Here is an 18,953-nt window from a genome sequence, read left to right on the forward strand (position 1 = left end):
GGGGACTGTCCTTGTAAGGACGGGAGCTGTACAGGGGCATGACAGGGAAGAATAGATATCTTACCCCTATAAGTGAATACTAATAGGCACACAGTCTGCTCTGGTGCTTAGTGTAATCTGCTACAGGAGAAATATATGTGGTGAGATCAAATCATTTTTTTAATTGAGCACTTTAATTAAGCACGAGCACTTTATGTCATGGTTTTTTGTGCCACTGTTGTGGAAGTCCAGAACTGATTTTTAAAGAGTTGTTAATAAAGGTTGTATTTTATTTTTATTTAGCTAGGAACCCCATAGCTATGCTGTACTAATATTACGGGGAGGATTTATTAGTGGACAGATTGTACCACTAAAGCTGATTCTACCACTAACAGTACACCCAGATTGCAGTACCTTCTGCCCCATGAAGTAGGAGTACATTTTTCACTGTAGCTTCACAAGTTGATTACGCCCAAAGGCCCCGACATCCATCTAGAGGTTCCCCAAGTCGGTAGACGGAATCACACGGAAGGGTATTCTTGGCAATCAAGAGTGTTAGGCCCTCGTTGTCCCTAGCAGCCCAATTCATGAGACTGCTGCTGCCATTTCACTCTACTGTCCCTCAGCTGCCTAACACTAACTCTCAGTTCCCCCTCCCAAACTAGGTCAGCTATAACAGCTAACCCTGCCTAAGCTAACTGCAGCCCCAGTGAATGCTACCCTTTTGTAACATACATGAATATCAAATATATTTAACCCTTTAGAGTGTCAGGACGCAGACCATCAGCTCCACAACTCCGACAAATACAGTGGGTACGGAAAGTATTCACACCCCTTTAAATTTTTCACTCTTTGTTTCAGTGCTGCCATTTGGTAAATTAAAAAAAAAAACCCATCTTGACTGAAAAAAACCCCAGAAATGTAGACATTTTTGCAAATTTATTAAAAAAGAAAAACTGAAATATCACATGGTCATAAGTATTCAGACCCTTTGCTCAGACTTGAGTAGAAGCACCCTTTTGAACTAGTACAGCCATGAGTCTTCTTGGGAATGATGCAACAAGTTTTTCACACCTGGATTTGGGGATCCTCTGCCATTCTTCCTTGCAGATCCTCTCCAGTTCCGTCAGGTTGGATGGTGAACGTTGGTGGACAGCCATTTTCAGGTCTCAACAGAGATGCTCAATTGGGTTTAGGTCAGGGCTCTGGCTGGGCCAGTCAAGAATGGTCACAGAGTTGTTCAGAAGCCACTTCTTTGTTATTTTAGCTGTGTGCTTAGGGTCATTGTCTTGTTGGAAGGTGAACCTTCGGCCAAGTCTGAGGTCCCAGCGTACTCTGGAAGAGGTTTTCAACCAGGATATCTCTGTACTTGGCCGCATTCATGTTTCCATCAATTGCAGAGAGTCATCCTGTTTCTGCAGCTGAACAACACCCCATAGCATGAGGCTGCCACCACCATGTTCCAATGTTGAGATTGTATTGGGCAGGTGATGAGCAGTGCCTGGTTTTCTTCACACATACCTCTTATCTCTCATAGTTTTGGAGTGCTTCATGTGTTTTTTTAGCAAATTCTATGCGGGCTTTCATATTACTTGCACTGAGAGGCTTCCATCAGGCCACTCTGCCATAAAGGCCCGACTGGTGGAGGGCTGCAGTGATAGTTGACTTTGTAGAACTTTCTCCCATTTCCCTACTGCATCTGTGGAGCTCAGCCACAGTGATCTTGGGGTTCTTTACCTCTCTCACCAAGGCTCTTCTCCCACAATTGCTCAGTTTGGCTGGACGGCCAGGTCTAGGCAGACTTCGAGTGGTTCCAAACTTCTTCCATTCAAGGATTATGGAGGCCACTGTGTTCTTAGGAGCCTTGAGTACTGCAGAAATTCTTTTGTAATCTTGGCCAGATCTGTGCCTTGCCACAATTCTGTCTCTGAGCGCCTTGGCCAGTTCCTTTGACCTCATGATTCTCATTTGGTCTGACATGCACTGTGAGCTGTGAGGTCTTATATAGACAGGTGTGTGCCTTTACAAATCAAGTCCTCTCAGTTTAATTAAACACAGCTGAACTCCAATGAAGGAGTAGAACCATCTCAAGGAGGATCACAAGGAAATGGACAGCATGTGACTTAGGCTACTTTCACATTTGCGTTTTTTTGTGCTGCGCACCGTGCGCAGTGCAAACGCACATAAAAAACGCATCATGCGTTTGTGTGCGTTTTTTGCGCATGTTTTTTTTTAAAAAAACGCTTGCGTTTTTTGCGCTGACGTGTGCATAACCATGCGCACGTCAGCGCACCCTTAGACTATAATGTGTTTTTGGGTGCATGCGTTTTTTTGAGTGAGGTCGGACGCACAAAAAATGCAACAGGATTCTTTTTGTGCACCAGGGCGCAGACTACAAAAAAACGCATGCGCATACAAACGCGTACAAACACATATGTATGTGCACCCATGTAAAGTATAGGAAAAAACGCATGCGTTTTTTTGCGCAAAAACACAGCGCAAAAAAACTCAAGTGTGAAACCAGCCTTAAATATGAGTGTCTAAGCAAAGGGTCTGAATGCTTATGACCATGTGATATTTCAGTTTTTCTTTCTTCATAAATTTGCAAAAATTCCTACATTTGTTTTTTCAGTGAGGATTGGGTACAGATTGTACATTAATGAGAAAAAACATTACCTTTTTTAATTTACCAAATGTCCGCAATGAACCAAAGAGAGACAAATTTAAAGGGGTTTAAATACGTTCCGTACCAACTGTAGACTAAGTTAATTGAACCCATAAATGCAGTGACATTAATAAATTGTACGGAGTTCAAGGTCAGTGTTGAGTTAGGTTATGTGCATACAACATCTTTTCCAGGAGGCTAACCCATTGAATTTTTTGAAGAGGAAGGCGCTTCCAAAAATGCTGTTTTTTTCCTGAAGCGTCTTTTTTTAGAGATTTTCTTTTTAGCATCCAGATGCCATCCATTTACATGGACTGATCTGAGAAGCTGTATAAAGACTGATGAAACTCAGTCCATTTTTCTTGTACATGAAAATAAAATGGACATATGAATGAACCCTAAGTAAAAGAAAAACTCCTCTAAAGAAAGCGTTTCCTATTAAAGTGGTTGTTTGGGATTTTAACATTGTTGGCCAATTTCTAGGATAGGACATAAATGTATGACCCATTTGGGTGTGACACCTGGCACCCTGTTGATCAGCTTTTCCAGGTATTGGCCTGCAACTGCTCAGATGCTGAGCAGCACAGCAACGTCTACAGAAAAATGGCCGCGGACAGATACTGCACATCCACCCTCTGTTGATTTGAATAGGGCACTGATGTGCAGTACCCGAACTTGGCCACTCTGCAATCAACTGCGCTGTGCTGTGCAGCTCCACAACTGGGCTGACACCGGGAACTGATCCACGGGGGTGCCGAGTGTCGCACCCCCATCGATCAGACATTGATGACCTATCCTAAGGATAAGTCAATGTTAAAGTCCCAGACAACCCCTTTAAATGAATGAATTCACCTCTGCTATAACTGTAGCTTATGTAGTAGAAAAGAGAACACCCTTTTGTTTGGACACACAGAACCTTGTGCTGCTTAAGTTGATGAAGAAGGCGGTGATGAAGGGTCCATGATATAGTGCCTGACCAGATAAAGCTGCTTTACAAGACTTGATTATGAATTCAGACAATGACTATTTCGATCGTTAATAATACTGGGCGCAGGTTGTGCTCTGTGCTCTTGCTCATTGCTGAGATAACAGATGGGCCCGTCCATTCACGTCTCTTCCCACCACATTTTGGCAACCAATGAAAGCATTGATCATCCCCGGGACAATTGTCGGCTATGAGTTGTCTCTATAAGCTCAACATTTGTTTATTATGTACTTGGATAATAATTGAAACAAAACAAGAGAAACTTTCTTTTATTAGAGTTTTGATTTATCTGGTGAAAACTGGTGGCATTGCAAAATGAACAAAACGAACTGCCTAATACTGGATAGATGTACGAACAGAGCATCACAAATAGGAAAGTGAGTCAGTGTCATGTGGAAAGGGTAGGAGTAGCTCAGAATTAGGGCTCATTCCCACTTGCAATGAAATCGGACAAATGCAAATCCGATTAAAAATAAGTTGCGCCAATTCCGGCACTTAGCCTCGCACTTCTCACTTGCCCTGCAGCGGTGGCAAGTGGGGTGGTAGTTGGGGGGGTTGATGTCACCTTTGTATTGTCAGGTGACACCAAACCCCAAGGTTAGTAATGGAGAGGCGTCAATAAGACTCCCCTATTACTAACCCCATTGTATGAAAACACACACACCCAGATTAAAGTCCTTTAATTGAAAGAATGACACCGACTCCTTTAATACATCTGTGTATCTATCTATTCTATGTGTATTTACTGTATGTAATTAATCTATTCTACGATGTCGGCTCCTGCTGTGATTTTACACTTCATGGCTGCTGAATTGCTGGCTTTTATTCTATCTAATATATCACACACTCAGGAACAGGCACCGTATTCTGCTTTAACAGTGTAACTTTACGTGATAACAAACAATCCATGGCAATTTCAGTACAGCACAAGTTCATGTTTTCAGCCTGAGCTTTCCCTCTCAATGCTGGCTCCTCTAGCCTGTGAGATGCTCTTTCTGGCTCTGCGATTCCCATATTCCTGCACCGACTTTCCGTACTGGTTCCCACTATGGCTCCCCTTCACTGGGAGATGAAAAAGGTTCCTCTGTCCTGATTCGAGCCATAGGCCCGTATTCTCTATGGGACACCATTGTACCAAGTGGCGGTCGACCGCATTCTGCTTTCCTAAGCCTTCTGTGCCTTTCTGTACTGTGTGGCCCTCTGGCCTGTTCTGCCTTCTCCTGAATCACTCTCCAACACTTTCTTATCTTTACACTAATTGTGGTCACTAAATCCTATAAGGATATATGCGTTACAATCCCTCCCCCATTATGTAGCAATGTCCCCCATTGTGGGTGCATCCTGGTTTATGTAACACCCCTTTAAGCCACCTCCATGGAAAGGGTGTCCCATAGTTCTCACCTCAATAAGAAAAAAAGCCTCCAACCGAATCTGACTGGGAGCTGTAGTGGGATGCAGGAGAGTCTTCTTCTGTTAATGGTTGACTTGGGAAACCCTTGTCCACGCTCCATACACAATCATAGGAGATGAGGTTGGAACACTTAACAGATTTATTTATAGAGGGGGATAAATGGTTAATATTGTAAGGGGAACAGCAAGTAACAGCAAAACAAATAGTATTACACAATATACAAATACAGACACAAGATGGGGTTGGCAGTAAACTTGAATGTTAGGGATGGCGCTTCCCCTTTAAATCACAACAAGCACAATAACATCACTTACACTACAAATCACTGCAGCAATGGAAACAACACATTCTAATGTTGGCGCCCAGTTGCCACAGATGTTGGCACACTTGCAGAAACAGTAAGTGCACTCAATATAACAAAAACAAAATTCCCTCCATGGCTTGTCCTATTATAATTCCTCGTGCATTGAACCACAAATCCCAGCAATGCTCCATTATAGCTAGCTTTAATACACTTCCCAACAGTGGATTCACAAGTCCTAGTAGTAGCTACTCCGTAATGTAGCAGTTTGGCAGTCACACAAGCTTCCAGCCTGTGGGTTCAGCTGTGTCATACTGACTATTAACTTCATTCAAGGTGTCAAAGATAAGAATTCTCAATAATAGTTGGAATAATATTCAGTTATTTATTTTTCAATTTCCTATCAGTATGTATTTGGAGTGTGGGAGGAAACCGGAGAACCCCGGAGGAAACCCACGCGAACACGGGGAGAACATACAAACTCCTTGCAGTTGTTTTCTTTGGTTAGGTTTGAACCTTAGTGCTGCAAAGCAACAGTGCTAACCACTGAGCCACCGTGTTGCCCAATAGTCTTCAATGTGGCTCTAATTATGATAGGCCTCATGATGAAGACATAAATTGATATAGAAGTCACTTCATCTGTGAACACTTCTCAGCGCGAAAAGTCTGGTAAATGGGGAGAACAGATTCCGAGCCCAGAATCTGCCTCTTTATGCAGCAGGAAACTCACATTATTCCGTGAGAATGTCTGACTGCGGAAAGTCCAGTTAGTGACATGTCCATAATTGAGTACAGAGACCGAGCCCGGAATCTGCCTCTTTATGCAGCAGGAAACTCACATTATTCCGTGAGGACGTCTGACTGCGGAAAGTTCAGTTAGTAACATGTCCATAAGTGAGTACAGAGACCGAGCCCGGAATCTGTCTCTTTTTTCTGACATGTTTTCTTCTTGTAGAAGAGTCGTCGTCACATCCAGCTGGATTCTTTATTCATTGAAGGATCACACTCAGGCCTCTCTCTGGAATAGTGATCTGCAGAAATAATAAATATGACTGATTATTACTGAAGATGAAACAACTGGATATCATATATAAGTGGCATGCAATGTACTCCTTGTTACTGAATTATTGCCTTGTAAGAAAAGATTTAAGATAATTGATATTTGCTCATTCTTGGGTTAGGACTATACCCTTCATTCCTATAGAGATGCTGTCAACAATCTTCAGAAGGGAGATTAATTACTTTTTGGTGATTATAACATTGATTCAAATGGTTACTTAGACTCGACTGCTCAGACAGGATAACTATCCCAAATATTAGACTATTGGCTAAATAAAGAAGAACTACATGATGTATTTTGGTGTCTAAACATCTCTTCAAGGCAGATCACACACTACTCCGAATCATTACTAAAATAAAATTTGGTTCTCACAAATATATTCTCTTTATCAAAAATGTAAAAAATGGCTACTGGTCAAAAGACACAATCTGACCATTCCCATCTTATCATACCTTTAAGTTTTCCTCAGGTCCAGCCTTAAAAAATTTCAGTTTATGGAGTTTCAACTATTACCTCCTTCAGGAGCCAATCTATAAAGAAAAAATAGAAACAGGATTAAAAAATGATTTTATAGAAGAATATAATACAGAAGGCTTGTCTATATATACAGTAGAGCATTAAACCTGACGTATTCTACCAGTACATGCGCTTCTCTCCATGAGACACACTATGACATTGTGTTACGGTGGTACTTTACTCCAGTACAACTCCACAGAGTATTTCCTTCCCAATCTCCTCTATGCTCGAGAGACTGTGGGAAAACGGGGTCAATTTTACCCATATTTTGGAGTTGTCCATTTTTAAAGGAATTGTGGAAAGAAACTTCGAACTTAATCCTATGAATTTCTAAATCCAATATTACTCAATAGTTAGTAGTATTATAGCACGTTGTAGAAGAAATTCTACCTGAATTTCAACATGTCTCTTGTTACATCTTTTTGGTGATTAAACATTTGATTGCAACAAAATGGAAGCAAATAATTCCTCCCTCAATATCAGACGTAATGAAAGGGGCATCAACGCACAATATTAGAAGTTCAACTTTGTGCTTAGGTAACAAAGTTTTTTTTAAAACCCATATTGCGTTGGATGAATGTCATGATGTAAATGTGTTTTTTTTTTAACACAGGCTAAATCCACAACTTAAAAACTAAAGGAGGTGTATTACCAAAATATACCAGATATGTACCAAATTAAATGTTTATAAATATTATGTACAAAATGCAACATTATAATAGTCGGTATATTCCTAGTAATAATGAGCAGCCTTGACTTTACTTTCTTTCCTGTAACTCTGCATTGTTACCCCATTCTTCCCTTTTTATTCCTCCCCAGTTTATACTCCTTGCTAACATTATTGTAAAATTTGAAAATGTTAAATAAAGACAATTGAACAAGATGACCGGACATTTAACTATTTTTTTCACCTGTTCTAAATGCCGTAATTCTCCTGAAACTATCATTGCTCGTCCTTTATTCCTGGGGTTCTCAATTCTCCCTTTATGTAAATCTAGTTTTTATTTTTTTAAGTGGGTATGACTTTCAAAATGTTTCTCTTTTTGAGAAATATCTTGATGATCATGCCTAGTTGGCTGAAATGCTTGATATGATAAATATACAGGAAGACATATATCAGGAATGGGGAGATACAAGAACAAACAACGCCAGAAAAAGAGCGGAATTTATACCAGGTTAAAATATATGCATATTTAGTTATGGAGCTTTGTTTCTCTCATGGTATGGAGCTTTGTTATGGAGATAGAGGTATTATACAGATGGGGATTACAGTTACTGATTATGGAGCTAATGCTAATCCAAATTAATTCTGCAAGAGATATGAGTGGATAATGAACATATTTCTGCACGTACCTTCAGACTCTGTCTCTGCCGTCTTACGATCTTTTTCGATAAAGCAGGCACAAGCAAAGAAGAATCCTCCTCCGATAGCCACGACCACGGGACAAACCATGAGGAGGGCATACTGTAAACTGTGGATCTCCCAAAAAGGTGAGTCTGGATTATGACTTTTGATGGCGTTGGATATCTGAAAATATGACAAAATAAATAGTTATGTATGGTTAATGAAAGCAAAAAAAAACATAATTGACTGGAGACATTTACACTGACAGCAGTCAATGAATAACAATGAAATCTGGTGACCATAGAACTAAAAGGTGCCTCACTGCAGATAGTGGAGGAGCTTCCATCCTCCAAACCATGAACAGCACCGGTACCAGTTTCCACAGCCCCAGCACTGCACATTGTCTAGAGACAGAATAACACAATCTCAAACACAGATATCATAATCAGAATTCGGGATTTAAACAACCCGAATAAATATGGGTATCAACCCTGTGGAGCTCCCAAACAGCATTCAAACACCAAAACATGGTGCAAATACACCACCAAAAGACAAAGGAATTTATTAAATAGAATAAAATGTTATATTCTTTAATAGCATAATAAATAAAAAAGACAATCAATGAATTAATAGTGTACATTAGGGTGACCGGATCTCATATGGGGGGGAAAAAATGTCAGAATCTTGTTCGTCTGGACCCCACAAAACGATTCCCCTTTCCAGATATTGAGAGAGCCAAAATTTGAGCTCGATCAAACGACGTTAACCCGTGCCGCTCGTTGCTCAAAGTTTGAAAAAATCCAAATTGAGGTATTTTAAGATTTAGGTATTTTGCATAGTCTGTTAGACTATAAAGAATGGGACAGCAACATTGCAGAAATAGCCCTGACCAAATTTTCGAACCATTTGTGGTATTTGAATGCAGAGTTGGTGGGATTATCGTTTTTTGATCCCACCATTACAGACAATGAAAAGTTGTTAATGGCTAATAAATTGCTCAGTAGCACAGATGAACCATCAGAGCACGCTAACCTACATGAGTTGATAATTTTACATAGTTATCTTATCTACTCTAGAGCTTTTGTTAAAGTAGTTTTTGAAACGTCAGAATATAATGCTCGGCATTTGCTTACAACTTGCAGGACATATTGCTTTTGTTCTTCATCTTTTGTCAGAAGGTCGTTAAAGTCGGTTACTTCCTACCTCTTTTAATTTTTCTTTCCTAACTTTTGGATTTACAACCCTAGCGTGCTCTGATGGTTCATCTGTGCTACTGAGCAATTTATTAGCCATTAACAACTTTTCATTGTCTGTAATGGTGGGATCAAAAAACGATAATCCCACCAACTCTGCATTCAAATACCACAAATGGTTCGAAAATTTGGTCAGGGCTATTTCTGCAATGTTGTTGTCACATTCTTTATAGTCTAACAGACTATGCAAAATACCTAAATCTTAAAATACCTCAATTTGGATTTTTTCAAACTTTGAGCGACGAGCGGCACGGGTTAACGTCGTTTGATCGAGCTCAAATTTTGGCTATCTCAATATCTGGAAAGGGGAATCGTTTTGTGGGGTCCAGACGGACAAAATTCCGACATCGATTTTTTTGCGGTCACCCTAGTGTACATATACAGAGCTATCCGAATATGGCCACAGATGCCAAAATGTAAAACATGATGCTACAAACAACACAAAAGGCTACTTTCACACTTGCGTTTTTTTGCGCTGTGTGCGCAGTGCAAACGGGCATAAAAAATGCATCATGCCGTTTTAATGCGTTTTCTTGTTTTTTTGTGCATGGTTTTTACAAAAAACCGCATGCATTTTTAAACACAGACGTGCGCATGACCATGCGCACATCAGCGCTTCCATAGACTTTAATGTGTTTTTGGGTGAATTCCGTGCGCATTGAGTGCGCATGCGTTTTTTTGAGACAGATCGGATGCACAAAAAATGCAATAGGTTGCATTTTGTGCACCTGGGCGCACACTACAAAAAAAGCATGCGCATACAAACGCATACAAATGCATGACAATGCGCACCCATGTTAAATATAGAAAAAACGCATGCGCATGTATGCGCAAAAACGCAGCGCAATAAACACAAGTGTGAAATCAGCCAAATCAAGGGAAAAGGTAACACATAATTATTGACAGTATCCCCAGTCAGAATATCAGTTCAAAATAAAGTGCCAGAGCATATTCTCAAAAGATATAGGGATGACCAAATCCTAAATTCATATAGGTAAGTAATACTACAATAGCATGGAGATTTCCCCTAGCTCTCCGGTCAGTGACCTATCACATAGAACTCACCACCTAATAAGCTAAGGGGCCATAAATACTATAAATAGTTCTTACCCATATTGATGTCCATCTGTAGCCACGCGCCCCGACGCGCATTTCGCAATGGCTTCCTCGGCGGTCTGGGATGGCCCCCCAAGGATCCCTATATCTTTGGAGAACATGCACTGGCACTTTATTTTGAACTGATATTCTGATTATGGATACTGTTGATAATTATGTATTACCTTTTCCCAAGATTTTGTCTTGTTTGTAGCATCATGTTTTACATCTTGGCATCTGTGGCCATATTCGGATAGCTCTGTTTACATACACTATTAATTCATTGATTGTCTTTTTTATTTATTATGCTATTAAAGAATATAACATTGTATTGTCTAGAGACAGAACTGATGTGACATCCTCCTTCAGCAGATGATCTATGACAACTCCAGGACATCTTGTCTTTGGAGTTCTCCTGCCGTGCACACAAGGTAAGAATAGTTTGCTGGTGCATAGCTTCCATATATAGTCCTGCTGGTTAATGTATGTGTATGGATACTACTTGTATGTTCTGAATGTCTGCTATCTGCAGAGGTAGAATTCGCAGAATAAATAATCATTAGGCCATGAACATTCATTTGCAGGACACAACGTTCCTAAAAGCGATTGTTCATTTTGCTAAATGTGACCACCTAATAAATTATCTAATTACTTAAAGTGGTTATGTAAAGAAAAGATCAATAATACACATGAAAATAAGCAACTTTGCGACAGATCTTATCTTGGGCTTCAGAAAGGCAGATATTAATAGACACAGAAATAGGGTAGGAGAGGTCCAATGGCTGGATGTTCTAGAGGACAGAAATGTCCAAGAAGGATTGGAGATTTTGCTAAATGAAATTCTCACTGCACAATCCGTAACAATTCCGAAAAGAAGGAAGAATTGGAAGTATTTAACGAGACCAAGATGGATGAACACAGAACTTAAACACTTGGTAAAAGGGAAAAAAATAAATATATATATCAAATGGAAAGATGGGGCATATCTTAAGAATAATGTATTGCTGTTTGCAGGGAATACAGGGCAAGCGTTAGAAGAGCTAAAGCCAGTAATGAAATTAAGCTTGCAAGGTGAGGACAAAAGCAGTAACAAAGGATTTTGGGGGTATGTGAAAAGCAAAAGAAAAGTCAGAGATGCTACAGGATTTTTACAAAATGAAAAGAGTCAAGTGGTCAAAATTGATTTAGAGAAGGCCAAACTTTTAAATTCATATTTTGCCCCTGTGTTCTCTAAGAGAGCAAATGTAACATCAAATGATCATTGGTGTGCTATCGAAGGAATAAATTGATTCACACTATCCGTAAAGAGAAATATTGTGAGAGAACACTTAGACAATTTTCATTAATTTTAATTTCCTGGTCCAGATGAATTACATCCTATGATACTAAAAGATGTAGCAAAAGAAATTGCAGAGCCACTAGGAAAAAACCTGGAAGAACAGGAAAAGTCCCGTAAGATTAGAGAAGGGCAAATGTCCCTATGTGTAAAAAAGGAAAGACGTTGGAACCAGGAAATTACAGGCCAGTGAGCCATTACTTCTATACCAGGAAAGATCTTGGACCAAATTATTAGACAGCATGTATGTAAGTACTTGGATAAAATTACAAGTAATTAACAAGAGCCAGCATGGATTTGTAGCAAACAAGTCATGCCAGACTAATCTAATTTCCTTCTATGATGGAATCTCTGACTGGCTGGATCAGGGAAATGCAGTAGATATTGTATATTTTGACTTCAACAAAGCGTTTGATAAAGTATCTCATACAATCCTTAATGAAAAATGACCAAGTATGGGATTGACAGGGCTACGGTTAGGTGGATTCATAACTGGCTCAGTGATCGTGCTCAAAGAGTGGTAATAAATAGTTGCACATCCAATTGGAAAAGTGCTTCAAGTGGGGTACTACAAGGCTCTTTCCTGGCCACAGTGTTGTGCAACATTTTTATAAATGATCTAGATAAGGGAACTGAAGGTAAACTGATCAAATTTGCAGACAATGAAAAGCTAGGAATGAAGCGCTAACAATAGAGAAGATAGAGAAAGAACTCAGAAGGATCTAGATAAACTTGAATAATGGGCAGTAACTAATAGAATTATATTTAACATGGAGAAATGCAAGATTCTACACGTGGGCAAGAAAAACTAAAATTCCAATTATGGAATGGGAGGAATAGAACTAAGCAAACAGTATGTTCGAAAAAGACAGTATACTAGTAGATCACAGACTGCACATGAGATAACAGTGGGATGCAGCAACAAAAAAAGGCAAATGCAGTTCTAGGATGTATTAAGAAAAGCAGAAAAGAGTCTAGATCACGTGAAGTAATAATCCCCCTCTACTCCTCTTTGGTCATACCTCATAAGGAATACTGTGTCTAGTTCTGGGCACCACATTTTACAAAAGACATCGAAAAACTGTAGCAAATTCGGAGAAGAGGTACCAGGATGGTGAGCGGACTGCAAAGTATGTTCTACGAGGAACGGTTAAAGGATCTGGGAATGTTTAGCTTGCAAAAAAAAAGCTAAGAAGAGACTTAATAGCTGTCTACAAATATCTGAAGGGCTGTCACAGTGTAGAGAGATCACCCTTATTCTTACTTGCACATGGAAACATGAGAAACAAAGGAATGAAACTGAAAGGGAGAAGATACAGATTAGATAATAGCAAAATGTTTTTGACAATGAGGGTAACCAATGAGTGAAACAGGCTACCACGAGAGGTGGTGAGTTCTCCTTCAATGGAAGTCTTCAAACAGAGGCTTGACAGACATCTATCTGAGATGGTTTAGTGAATCCTGCATTGAGCAGGAGGTTGGACACGATGACCCTGGAGGTCTCTGCCAACTTTAACATTCTATGTTTCTAGGATGTTCAAATGGAAAAAGATGTATGAATGTAACTTTAAAGTGATGTGAAAATATGTAAAAGTTACTTACCAGCTTGATGACATAGGAGCTTCCGGCAGTCCCCGGCTCGGACACTATCATAAATATGGCTTGTGCTGTTGATCGTCTTGCAGGAGATACTACATACTGAAACAAGAGAATATTCTGAGTGAGCAGAAGTAAGTCACGGGAGGCAGCAAGTTAAGAGAACATTGGCAAAGTGAACATATGTGAAACAGAAGTAAAGAGCACAGTCAGCCAGGATTGAAAAAAAAAAGCCCAGAAGCCCGTTCTGTACTGAGATTTTATTAAAGAAGTTTTTAATCTTCTTGGGCCAAGTCTATTTTGGAGTTTAGTTGGGAATTATCCAACAAATGCTTGGATACAGCCAGGATTAAGGGGCCTTGATGGGTGAAACAGAACATATAGGCTGACTACATAAATAGAATTTTAGCTTTGCTAACTTTAGCGCTTTTCTCCACTCACCTGGCGAATATCAGCCGAAACGGAGCAGTTCAGATTCAGACACATGATTCCGATGGACATAAACACCTGCAGAGATAAGGAACAATACACATACACATTATAGAATGTAGAAGATAAGCCCCGAAAGGCAGTGGCCGCAGCTTATAGCGGAAAAGCGAGGTGACAGGTTCCCTCTAATCCTTTCATCCCCCCAGTTTCCACACATTCCTAGACAGCCCCCGCCATAGCCTATGATTTCTACCGCTCATTACATCCGTCCTATTTCCGAGACCCAGTAAGGTTATAAAGCAATCTACACATCAGATACTTACATATGTGGCCACGATACTGATGTCTCCCATAAATAGAGCCAAGACCAAGAAAACGGCGCAGCCGAACAGGCCAGACGCGCAAACTATCGGGTCGGCACGAGGGTTGTTCTTCCTATATATTTTAGCTATCTTCACGCCTGTTACAACTCCCAAGCTGCCAGAGATGCATGAAATTAACCCGAAGATCAGACTGCAAAGAAAAGTGGTAAAGAGATTAGTGAAGGAGCTCGAATGAATGAACTATAAATAATCTATTATATAAAGCTCAATGTGGGTGTGTATGTATGTATGTATGTGTGTATGTATGTGTGTATGTGTGTACGTCCGGGATTGGCATCCGCACCGTCGCAGCTACAGCAACAAAATTTGGCACAGTCACACGTCTGGACCCCGAGAGGGTGCTAGGCTATGTTGTGAGGTGAAATTTTAACCCCGCGCCTTCCAATTCATCAAACAATTTTGCCCCTATCTACATAATGGGGAAAAAGTGTGTGTGTATCAAGCCCCGCCCCTCATTATGATGTCATAATGGTTGCCATGGCGACGCTGATTCATCATAGGTTGCAAGCCCCGACGCTCATTATGATGTTATAATGGTCGACTATGGGATGGAGGATGTGTGATGGGTATATGGGCACTGGACTATGGGATGGAGGATGTGTGATGGGTATATGGGCACTGGACTATGGGATGGAGGATATGTATGATGGTATATGGGCACAGGACTATGGGATGGAGGATGTGTGATGGGCACTGGACTATGGGATGGAGGATGTGTGATGGGTGTATGGGCATGGGACTATGGGATGGTGGATATGTGTGATGGGTATATGGGCATGGGACTATGGGATTGAGGATATGTATGACGGGTATATGGGCACTGGACTATTGGATGGAGGATGTGTGATGGGTATATGGGCACTGGACTATGGGATGGAGGATATGTATGATGGGTATATGGGCACGGGACTATGGGATGGTGGATATGTATGATGGGTAAATGGGCACGGGACTATAGGATGGAGGATATGTATGATGGGTATATGGGCACGGGACTATGGGATGGAGGATATGTATGATGGGTATATGGGCACTGGACTATGGGATGGAGGATATGTATGATGGGTATATGGGCACGGGACTATGGGATGAAGGATATGTATGATGGGTAAATGGGCACGGGACTATGAGATGAAGGATGTGTGATAGGTATATGGGCACTCGACTATGGGATGGCCAATATGTATGATGGGCATATGGGCATGGGACTATGGGATGGAGGATATGTATGATGGTTATATGGGCATGTGACTATGGGATGGAGGATGTGTGATGGGTATATGGGCACTCGACTATGGGATGGCGAATATGTATGATGGGTATATGGGCACGGGCCTATGGGATGGAGAATATGTATGATGGGTATATGGGACTATGGGATGGAGAATATGTATGATGGTTATATGGGCATGGGACCATGGGATGGAGGAAGTGTGATGGGTATATGGGCACTCGACTATGGGATGGAGAATATGTATGATGGGTATATGGGCACGGGACTATGGGATGGAGGATATGTATGATGGGTATATGGGCACGGGACTATGGGATGGAGGATATGTATGATGGGTATATGGGCACTGGACTATGGGATGGAGGATATGTATGATGGGTATATGGGCACGGGACTATGGGATGAAGGATATGTATGATGGGTAAATGGGCACGGGACTATGAGATGAAGGATGTGTGATAGGTATATGGGCACTCGACTATGGGATGGCCAATATGTATGATGGGCATATGGGCATGGGACTATGGGATGGAGGATATGTATGATGGTTATATGGGCATGTGACTATGGGATGGAGGATGTGTGATGGGTATATGGGCACTCGACTATGGGATGGCGAATATGTATGATGGGTATATGGGCACGGGCCTATGGGATGGAGAATATGTATGATGGGTATATGGGACTATGGGATGGAGAATATGTATGATGGTTATATGGGCATGGGACCATGGGATGGAGGATGTGTGATGGGTATATGGGCACTCGACTATGGGATGGAGAATATGTATGATGGGTATATGGGCACGGGACTATGGGATGGCGGATATGTATGATGGGTATATGGGCACGGGACTATGGGATGGAGAATATGTATGATGGGTATATGGGCATGTGACTATGGGATGGAGGATATGTATGATGGGTATATGGGCATGTGACTATGGGATGGAGGATGTGTGATGGGTATATGGGCACTCGACTATTCGACTATGGGATGGAAGATGTGTGATGGGTATATGGGCACTCGACTATTCGACTATGGGATGGAGAATATGTATGATGGGTATATGGGCATGTGACTATGGGATGGAGAATATGTATGATGGGTATATGGGCATGTGACTATGGGATGGAGAATATGTATGATGGGTATATGGGCATGGGACCATGGGATGGAGGATGTGTGATGGGTATATGGGCACTCGACTATGGGATGGAGAATATGTATGATGGGTATATGGGCACGGGACTATGAGATGGAGGATATGTATGATGGGTATATGGGCACGGGACTATGGGATGGAGAATATGTATGATGGGTATATGGGCATGTGACTATGGGATGGAGGATATGTATGATGGGTATATGGGCATGTGACTATGGGATGGAGGATGTGTGATGGGTATATGGGCACTCGACTATTCGACTATGGGATGGAGGATGTGTGATGGGTATATGGGCACTCGACTATTCGACTATGGGATGGAGAATATGTATGATGGGTATATGGGCATGTGACTATGGGATGGAGAATATGTATGATGGGTATATGGGCACGGGATTATGGGATGGAGAATATGTATGATGGGTATATGGGCACGGGATTATGGGATGGAGAATATGTATGATGGGTATATGGGCATGTGACTATGGGATGGAGGATGTATGATCGGTATATGGGCACTCGACTATTCGACTATGTGATGGAGGATATGTATGATGGGTATATGGGCACGGGACTATGGGATGGCGGATATGTATGATGGGTATATGGGCACGGGACTATGGGATGGAGAATATGTATGATGGGTATATGGGCATGTGACTATGGGATGGAGGATATGTATGATGGGTATATGGGCATGTGACTATGGGATGGAGGATGTGTGATGGGTATATGGGCACTCGACTATTCGACTATGGGATGGAGGATGTGTGATGGGTATATGGGCACTCGACTATTCGACTATGGGATGGAGAATATGTATGATGGGTATATGGGCATGTGACTATGGGATGGAGAATATGTATGATGGGTATATGGGCATGTGACTATGGGATGGAGAATATGTATGATGGGTATATGGGCATGTGACTATGGGATGGAGGATGTATGATCGGTATATGGGCACTCGACTATTCGACTATGTGATGGAGGATATGTATGATGGGTATATGGGCACGGGCCTATGGGATGGTGGATATGTATGATGGGTATATGGGCACGGGCCTATGGGATGGAGGATATGTATGATGGGTATATGGGCACGGGACTATGGGATGAAGGATAATTATAATTTGTTATAACTAACAACAGTTAGTTACTATGCCCGGGCAGCGCCGGGCTCTTCAGCTAGCTTGATATAGTAATCATTTGAAATATATATTTTTTTTTTTAATGAGAAAACTGGGGTAGAGGGAATATTAAATTCCCAACAGTGACTGTGAAATCAAAGTTTGGTAAACTTGTACCTGTCATAGTCACGGCTGACTTCAGTCTGATTTTGTGCGCTCTCTTCTATGATACCCTGGGCACGGTGCAGGAAGATAGGACCGTAGGAGCTGATGGCACCGGCAGCAAACTTTACAGCCGTCATGCCAAGAGTGCAAAACATAAAGCTTCGGCTGCAGAAAGTGAAAAGGGGAAAAAAACATGTAAATAACACAGAAGTCACGGGGTAGATCAGTGACATCAATCAGTGCAGAGAAAACACCTACTTTTTAATGAGATTTTTTACATCTGAAATCCATGCTCTGGAGCTCAGCGGTTTGCCGTTATTTCCCTCTGCAGCTCCTCTGGTCGGCTCTTTTACGATCACACACATGAACAGGAGTCCTATCATACCCAGAACAGGGGAGATCTGTGTAGATGAAGAAGGAGACATCACATATTACAAATACAGAGGTGTCATCAGAAGAAAAGACTAAAGGGAATTAAAGGGAATCTATCACCAGGTGTTTTCTGCAGATATGTGAGCAACATAATGTAGGGACAGAGACCCCTAATCCAGCGATATGTCACTTGTTGCTCTGCTTGGTGTAGTTTTGATAAAATCTCTGTTTTTTTCTGATGCAGATCTTGCAGAGCTCTGATTACTGAGCCCTTTATAACCCCGCCCACACCAGATTTTTCTGTGTACAATGTATATAGGCAGAAAGCTACCAATCAGTGGGGGAAGGGGTTACACAGAGCAGGAGGACTATGTGGCATGAGACAACTAGTCCCCTCCTTATAATTTCCTGCTGATAAAACAGTGATTTTTTTTTCTAAACAACTACAAAGAGCAGTAAGTGACACATCACAGGAATCAGGTCCTCTGCCCCTACAGAGGCCTTGCTCTCAAATTAAATGATAAAAATA

General features: G+C 41.3%; 1 protein-coding gene across 1 annotated transcript; it reads right to left on the reverse strand.

The window, feature by feature from the left end:
• Positions 1-5,127: 5,127 nt before the first annotated feature.
• LOC141047334 (protein spinster homolog 1-like) lies at positions 5,128-18,444 on the reverse strand. Its single transcript, XM_073542396.1, has 8 exons — positions 18,311-18,444; positions 18,065-18,217; positions 14,295-14,484; positions 13,984-14,049; positions 13,549-13,644; positions 8,271-8,445; positions 6,854-6,931; positions 5,128-6,372 (listed from the first exon to the last, which is right to left on the reverse strand). Exons 1-7 carry the CDS (start codon positions 18,433-18,435, stop codon positions 6,894-6,896), a joined length of 843 nt encoding a protein of 280 aa, XP_073398497.1. The 5' UTR covers positions 18,436-18,444; the 3' UTR covers positions 5,128-6,372; positions 6,854-6,893.
• Positions 18,445-18,953: the final 509 nt, after the last annotated feature.

Source organism: Dendrobates tinctorius, unplaced genomic scaffold, assembly GCF_039654945.1.
Source record: "Dendrobates tinctorius isolate UK_male_01 unplaced genomic scaffold, ASM3965494v1 ptg000126l, whole genome shotgun sequence".
Taxonomy (NCBI): Eukaryota; Metazoa; Chordata; class Amphibia; order Anura; family Dendrobatidae; genus Dendrobates; species Dendrobates tinctorius.